At 38.5% G+C, this 8,708-nt stretch overlaps 1 protein-coding gene across 2 annotated transcripts in view; it reads right to left on the reverse strand.

The window, feature by feature from the left end:
• TRAK1 (trafficking kinesin protein 1) overlaps nt 1-5,299 on the reverse strand; it is a 109,102-nt gene extending 103,803 nt beyond the window's left edge. Inside the window, exon 1 of one of the 2 annotated variants that reach the window (XM_085309967.1) lies at nt 5,082-5,299. In XM_085309967.1, coding sequence (XP_085166093.1) covers nt 5,082-5,167 — 86 coding nt within the window. In that variant the 5' untranslated portion in view covers nt 5,168-5,299. The remainder of the gene's footprint in view (nt 1-5,081) is intronic. The other variant, XM_085309969.1, reaches the window with a different exon arrangement.
• Between the last annotated feature and the right edge of the window lie 3,409 nt (nt 5,300-8,708).

Genomic DNA, 8,708 nt, shown 5'->3' on the forward strand with positions numbered 1-8,708 from the left:
ACCGATCACTGCAACTTCCGCCGCTCGCTTCTAACTGCGGACAGCACCTTGACTTATTCGAAATGGATGGAACAGACTTCTTCTGTCATTACAGAAAAACTCTGTAACCAAACATTGAGATCCTTGGTCTGATGCTTAATTCCAATCTTATTTTCCRGGATTTGCAGAAGTTAACTTTGTTCAGAGAATTTACATAGCAAAGTATTCATATGCATTTACAGATATAGCTCCACCAGCTGACAGCTGACATACTATCAGTGCTGGTGCTCCTGCCAAATACAGGTCTGATCTCTACAGACAACATTTTTAAACCTGAAGATGTCCTATTTGTGCTATCTTTGCTTTTGCAGTGATGTTGAGGTGTTATAATTCTTTGTGCTTACGGATATATAACTTAACAACACCTTGCAAACTGACTCATCGTTTGTGGTGAAAGCTGCTGTTGTCTTCTATATGAAGAATTAAATGTCATCAACTGTGACTATATTAAGAGCTCTAAGTTTAAACAGCCTTAGATCAACAATAGCTACTTTAGACTTTGAACAGCATACTTCAGAGGCATTTTTTTCCTGTACAGCTGCCTCCACATCAACAGCATGGTTTTACCCAAAATAAACTCCCGTGCAGAGCCAAAGTGATACAAATTAAAAATTTATGCTTTCAAGCATAACCTAGATATGCAGTCTATTTCCATACATGTGATCCTTTAAAGATAAGAGTGCTTCCCTTCCTCTGCCAAAGTCTAACCCAGATGTGAGGAAAGCAGGACTTTCCATGGCTACGGTAAACATACAGGGAATCTATTCCTCCCTTTGTTTTTCCCATGACACTTGCATTGGAGGGCAAGTCACAYCAGTTACATGATGACCTTCCTACTCATGTTATGTAAATGACCATTCCAGAAATACTAAGTTCTCTGAATCAAGTTAAATATTACTGTGCTGCTGATGGAATAGATACCATGTGAAGTCACACAACTGGAAAAGGGATACATACAAATAAACTTCAGCACAACTTAAGAAAAAGCAGAAATCCCACTAGATTTGCATCTTTCTTTCAAAGGCAGAGAAGAAAGAAGAATCTGACTGACTGCAGCCTTTGCCATTTCAAGATAAATATGTTCAATTCAAGTTTTTGGGGCATGTGTGGGGTTTATTTTCCCTCCAAGGGGAGGGGGTGACAGAGGGTGAGGATGTGTCTCAACTTCACTACTTTCCACTCAACTTTGAGACAGAGGCATTTTCCTACCTCATAGTTTCTCTCTCCCCATCCCCTAAGAACTTTGCCTATGGAAAGAAAAGTCAGTTCAAAAGTCACCAACACTTCTCAGTAAACTTAAAGATATCCTGGCCAGAGACATAAGTCACTTCTTGATTCACCTTCCCCCAAAAAGTTAACAGGAGCAGCACCAAACAAGTGCCCTGAACATCCACCTTAGGATGCCTGTGCTGTAACTCTGCAGCAACTCCACTGAAAGCTAACTAACCAAGTGAAAAACACCAAAAGATTGATTTTCCTTCCAAACTGATTTCCCCTTGCAAAATTTGGTGTAGCTATGCAGTAACAGTTGCCACTGTTTGTATTTCTTGAGGCTAAAGAGTGATGGGCTATGGGGAAGAAAAACAATCTAGTCAAAGACATAAAAATAAGCTCAAGGTCTCTTATATCAATACATGTCTAAATTGGAATTTCCACATGATATCTGAGCTATCTATATTAAGCTTCTCAGTCCTCCACTAAATTAAGCTCTTGAATGGCTTAAAGTTCACATGATTTTTTAGAGCCTAACTAGGTAGCCAATTATATTCCTTCTGCATCTCCTGTATTGAAAGTTTCCTTGTCAGCTACATTTTTCATCTGCAGTTCCAGCTCTCCTCCTGATGACCCCCTCTACGTGTGAGATCAAAYGACATGAAGCACAATTCAAAGGCATCCTGTTTTAGAGCGAAAGGATTTCTGAATGAGATGACATGAAAAAGAACAGTGCCACAGTTGATGACAAAATAGCTTCAGTATTTGAAAATTTAAGAACATGAAAATCACAAGATGAAATATATCCCTGTCATTTCTAATCCTCATGTTTTCCCAGTAATGCCTCTAAATCTCCACAGTGAATAGCAATGCTTTCAGGACAAGCTATATTGTTCTGAAAGGTCACATATGCATCTCAGCCTTTAATTTCATATTTGCAATAAATGAATTTGAATCGAATATTAAATTAATGAATTTGCCACAGAATAATCTAAAATAAAATCCTAACTGGAAAGTCTAATACATGTATTATAAATTAGTTCCAAAAGTTCCTGTTCCGTCTAAAGAGYACATTAAGATAAAATTACTTCCTTGGAAGTCTCCAAGGGCTGCAAGTTTTGGTACAGACCTGCTCTTTGCTTTTATCCAGGTTTGCTTCACACACCTAGAATCAATGTGCTCAACAACCAAGATCTCAAAATTAGAGTAAAAGCTTCCAGCTCAGACCCTCCTCTGTGTTGTTTCCTTTCACACAGAGCCTCCTCTGTCTCCAGCTTTCTCCTTATARTCAGTGTTAATGCTGTGTTTTGGGACATAGTTCATCAGAAAGAAACAAAGCTGATTTCCAATGTAGTCCATGCCATAGATACACATACATTTTCAGCAACACCCAGGATAAAATGGTGATGGTGGTGGAGGGGGGGGGTAGAATTCATTGAAAACATTTCTGAAATTAATGAGCTCCTCCAGAAAGGCTTCTGCCACAAGAATTCAACACCTGTGTATGATAGATATTTGTACTCCACATTTTACCCATGGGTTTAAAAAAAAAAAAAAAAAAGAGAGACAAGTTCTGAATCGTTGTCGCACATATGTTACCTCATTAGAAGTAAGACTTAATGGAAAGAAACAGGGAGGGTGGGCAAGCGCACAAAGAATACAAGCTCTTGAACTCACAGTACCTTCCTGTTCTGTACTGCAGGGCAAAAAAGGAATTTACAAGGGGAAAGTAAGCSAAACAAGAATGAACAAGGACAAAAATCTATTAGGTGTATGCCATTGAGGAACACCATGTTCTTCAGTCTACCCCCCACGGACAAAGGCTCGAACTAAAATGTAAGTGCCCTTCAGTTTTCTTAATAGTGCAAAGTAATACTACTCCAGCTCCTGAGGGCAGGAGGAAGGAGGAGAGCAAAAGCAGCTGACAAGAAAKGTATTCTTTCTGCTTGATATGGAGCTCCATCTCTGCCTAACTACAAATACACCCCCAAATTTGCAAAGTCTTATTACAGATGCTAACACACTCCACAGAAAATTCTCATTTCCTTCCCTCCTCTTCCCTTCAGTTGTCTAAAGACAGCCGTAGCAGCAAGATTCCAGGCTTTGCAAATCATTAATTTCTGTGCTGCTTAAGCCTGTGGGTAATGACAGYCCAAAGCACTTCTATAAAGTTAAAGTTTTAAATTTAAAGCTTTTGAATAAGACGCTTCAGCCTCCTGCAGGCCAGTCAATCACAGAGCAGGGAAYAGCTACCATAGGCCTTGTTCGAGAGCTAAGAAGTTCCCAACCATGGAAAGGCCCTTTAAACTGTTTTGGCTCCAAGATGAAATGGGTTTTGTAACAAAGAATCTGTGAACAGTAAAGTTAAATTTGATTTCTTCTTTTAATTTGACTATAAGCAGTTGCAAWTTTTTACAGATTCATTAGATGTACTCATTCTTTTAAGAGTTCAGACACAGCCAAATTGTGGAGAAATAAAGAGTTGGCAAATTATAAAGTTCTTCATTTGAATATAGTAATGAGGATTGTTACACTAAAATTTGTTGCTAAGTGAGTAAGTCCACACCAACTATGCCTGCTAGGAGAAAAAARAATAGTTTTCCCACTCTTCTGTCACCAGAACACAGCCAGTAGTTAACTTTAAGAGCAATCTAGAATTTCAGAGTCACCAAAATCTAAAAAGTTAGTCTTATTCTTAAGAATAATAGACTTTCTCGGAAAAAAACGGCTGATACTTTCCAAAATTCACACAGTGTAGCCATTTTACTATTTCAACTTGAAAGCTCTGGTTTCAAACTTAAATACAGAYAAGAAAAATCCTCAAATCACATTCAGCAAATGAACTTAGTAAAATAACGCCCCCAGTACAAATCATATTTTGGAAAGAAAATGGTCGGATATAAGCTCCTCACACTGTAGAAATTYCCACTGTAACAACAAAAAAGTACAGGACACCACTTAGACAAGCATCACTAATAACATACTTATACTGATAGATACTTTGGTTACTATAAGCCTAAAAAGGTTAACACACATTGCATATAAATATTAATACATATTTCTTGCCTCTGAAGCTCCAGGTTCACTGATAGGAATCAGTGGTAAATAAATTGTCCCATGAATATCCTGCCACTATCCCAAATAACTGCAAATTAATTGCAGCTGAAAGCCTGCAAAGCTGTGTGAATAATTCAGCTCACACCAATTTACCTGCTCCCATCACAGCACTTAATAATCACATCATGACTTAAGATACCTGGTGCTCAAAGAAGACTCATCTGTAAGCTTAAAAATCTTAGCTAGCTCAGACTCCTACTGTTCTATCCTCGAAACTTTTGGTGACAGCATTCTAGCTAACATGACAGTTTACCAGAACTTTAGACCTTGAGGTACAACTCCAAACAGGGGAGGAGGGAGAGGGAGAAAACCACCACAGCAAACAGCCATCTGACCCCTTCAAGCATGCTACATTGTCAACACTCGCTATTTTACAAACCAAAGCACAAGTCCTTCCTCCTACCCCACCAGAACAAAACCTGTATGTGGCAATACAACAGCAGCTCAACTCAGCATTATTTGAGAAAGAGACCAGGCAGCGTTATCCAGTGCAACAGTTTGAAAACAATGTTCAACTATGCTGCAGAGTAAGGGATTTCAAAAGATACTAAAGCAGCATTTGCCATGTTTTAAATCAGCTCAGACAACGGGGTGCAACATGGATAGTGATGCCTCTGCACAAACACCCCATACATACGACACTCAAAGCAAAACCCTGTGAGGGGAGACGAACAGTATTGGGGATTACAACTCTGCAGCAGCTGTTGCTGTACCTGGTTTTCAGCTCTCTCTGCTCTTGATCGTCTGCATGGCATTCATCCTTTCCCGAGTCTTCTCTCCTCCCCCAGAACTTCACCATTTGGCTAGCAGGCTCGCTTCAAGCGTCGCTTCTATTTGCGTTTCCCCAACACGAACAGTTCTTTATGCTGTAAGGTCATTTGAATGCAATTGTAACTTTGGCTCATGCACAAGTTTCCTCGCCCTCTCTTGGCAGAGCAGTTACACAAACTACCAAACTGAGTCAAAGAGAAAGGGTTAGGGCTACTCCTCTCGCGTCACAGTCTGCTGCATCAAAACCTCGACTGTTTRAGTGCATTTCACAGTCTCTGCAGTCTTAACCATGTCAAGGAATTTTAAAGTTCATCACAGAGCAATACAGACAACTACATACAAACCTCCTTTGACCAGGACAACTATTAGCACATCCTTTCCCCTTAAAAATCACACAGCAAACAGGCAAAAAATAAGGACATTTATCACAAAAAAAACTACAATATGTTTCCACAATCTTCACAGAAGCAGTGAGATTTATCCGCGGAACAAAATAACACAATGTTTTAAAACTGCATACATTTCAAAAGACCAAGGCTTTCTCTTACAAGTCTTAAAATATTGATGGAATAACAGAGCTATGATCTCATCTGGCAATCACAAGTACTTCCACAAATGAACCCCTCCACTGAACTTACCCTGCAAAGGAAAGACCTAAAGTCACAAATCTTGCCACTCTCAAAATGGCATGTTTTGCACAGAACATTGCCTATCCCTTCAGCAAACTTTGGGTTTTAAGAATTTGAAAACCTTTCTCATTCTTCACAAAACTATTGGGTAATTTCCTTTCTTAATATCTCCTACAAGATATCTCCTACAGCTGTTCTCAGGCCACCTCCTGTCCCCTCACCACCTGTACAAGTTCACATTTGCAGCCACCTCTTCTCCCAGTACCAATTTTTTGGGGATTGATCCAATTTTCAGTTTCAAAATAGAGGATGCACATACTTTTTCTTCAAACAGAAAGTCTACACCAAGGACAGTCTTTTAAATATTAGTAAATATGAAATAAGACTTCCTCCTTGCAAAATGTCTACAAAAATAGATCCTCCTTCAGACGAAATAAAGGAAAATCTGATTTTAAGCATTTCTTATCTGGTCCTGAGGAGGCAATCTTCCCACTCATCTCCAATGAGCCCCCCCCAAAAAAAGTTCAACAATTGTAATTATTCAAGGACTCACATCTAGATCGGTGGTTATTTGCAGTGCTCCCTCTTAGATTAAGTTTTTGGAAGGTACCAACCCATCTCAGATCAAGAAAAGTCCTCTTATTATATAAATCCTTTATGCTGATGCATGTATTCGATCTGACTTGCATTCAATCATCTCGTTATTCTCCAAATCAAGATTGAGCACAACCACATGCCTGGATGATGGCCAGCCTTTAAGGTACACAAACCTTCATTTACTTGATCAGTGGAGCTGCAGATAATCCTAATACCTTTTCAAACCACTGCTTGCTGCTAAATGATAGTTCTGACTCATGCTGTTTTAACATATTAAAGTGCAAGAACTGCTACATATATCAGGCTGTAACTACAAAGGTCTGAAAGCCATCACATGGTGAACAGTGAATTTCATCAGCTAATTTAAACTTAGAAGTGTAATCCTGCCCTCATGTGCACCTGCATACTTTGCCTTACATGTGAACACAAACATCTGCAACAGGAATAAATGAATTATTTTGCTTTTGGGCCAGACAGCGAAGCCAAGACCCAACATAATAACAAGTGAAAATACTTCATAGATCTTAGTAGCTGAGAGAGAAAAAAAAAAAAAAAAACACACACTGTACATCTCCTATTTCAAAGGAAATAGCTTGCTCTCTAAGTTAGTTATACCAATAGTTAGTTCCAATGCTAGAGAGGACAAACTTTTCCAGTACCATAATTTTTTATATAATTAAAATAAAGAAAAAAAAGTAGTATGATCTCCTGTTCATCCTCTGTGTGCAAGTTGGTATTTCCACAGATGTTTTCCTGGTATCCCAGYAGATAAGAGTATCTTGTAATTTAAAAAATTAATGAAAAGGAGAGATTTTTTAATGAAATTAACTTTTCTAAGAATTAAGAATTTTTCAACCAATGTTTTTCTTTTAGATTTTCTACAGAGTACACGTAATTGCCATCTTTCAGCTGTCTTGCCCAGGCTTTAACACTAGAAAGAATTGCTGACTCTATAACCAAGAATGAGAAGACAGTAAGACTATTTATTCCTTGCCAGACTRTGTCATTGTTCAATATTCAGCAGGATAAATAAGGATTTAATTCTACAACTGGCTGGCTACTAAACACTGTATGGATTTACTTGGATTGATTATTTGGCAAAGTTTATTCTCAAACACAAATCTCTGCTTTGTCTATATTTTGGGCAGCTCCACATACAAGATGCTCTTAGGCAACTGTCGACGTGTACWGCTGATCAGCATACCTCTAACCTTCAAGGATTTCCACTGCATTCCTCCTTAAATATTTGATTTGCTGTTAAAGAAAGGAAATGGGAATATCAGCTATTTGCCTTATTTTCACAGTGAAAAACTAATTTCAGTCAAGACTCTCTGCCGATCAGTACCTAGGTGAACCACTTCTGAATGACCACTATCCTTCTTTAAATTATTATTTATGAAAGCAAAAGGCAYGTATAAACTATCTCTATTTCTGAAGAATAGCAGACAAATAGATAATGTGATGAAAGGGAGAACCATGACAGACTAACCTCTGGGCATCACTCCAGGTTTTGCAAAAAGTAACACAAGATCTTCGTTAGCAACAACATGCAGTTTTTTGGTGCTGTTCACAAAACTAGATCTCTTAAAGAAAACTCACCTGGCTGGTATCATTTCCAAAGCCTCAAGCAYTGACTGCAGATCTCCTGTCCACTCATAAAACATTATGTCACCACAGCAGAAACAATATGGACAGGCAYAGAGGACTGCACAACCTCCACCTACTAACACTGCAAGTCCCCGAGACAGACACTGTCTGTTTCCTGGTGGCATGGCAGAAGTGTTGAAAGAAACTCACATCTAGAATTTGACATTTCTACCTTTGATAGTTCATTTGCAATAAGGAAGAATAAAACAAACTCATGAAAAGCGCTACAGGCAAAGCACAAGATTTTTTGCTTTACTTCACTTCCAGAGTATTTCAGATCAACCCTTCTAAACCATTTTATTRTTTGATGGATTTGCAATAGTTTTCACCACCATCTTAGCTTGGTGGTGAGGAAGGAAGAAGTCATTGCCTTTTTAAAACAATCTAAAGAATGAGTAGAAGAAAGGAAGTAGTTTGTCACTGCTTAATGACTAGTGTTGTTTTACTAATTCAAAGAAAGAAAAATAGTCCTTTGTAGTAACTGTCATTCAGTATGGATCCATACTGAAGGGATGGGCCAAGGAAGTTTACAAAGAAAACTGCACTGTATCATTTTGTAGTGAAGAATATCCCCTACAYAGCCCCTTCCACTCACACAAGGAAATGTGTGTTTAATCCAAAATCCTGCCCTGTAGCTTCTTTAAAAACACTTTATGTAGGCAGGATAAATAGATTGAACACTAAAACATTGGCAAT

Source organism: Rhea americana, unplaced genomic scaffold, assembly GCF_003343005.1.
Source record: "Rhea americana isolate MKP2758 unplaced genomic scaffold, rheAme1 scaffold_309, whole genome shotgun sequence".
Lineage (NCBI taxonomy): Eukaryota > Metazoa > Chordata > Aves > Rheiformes > Rheidae > Rhea > Rhea americana.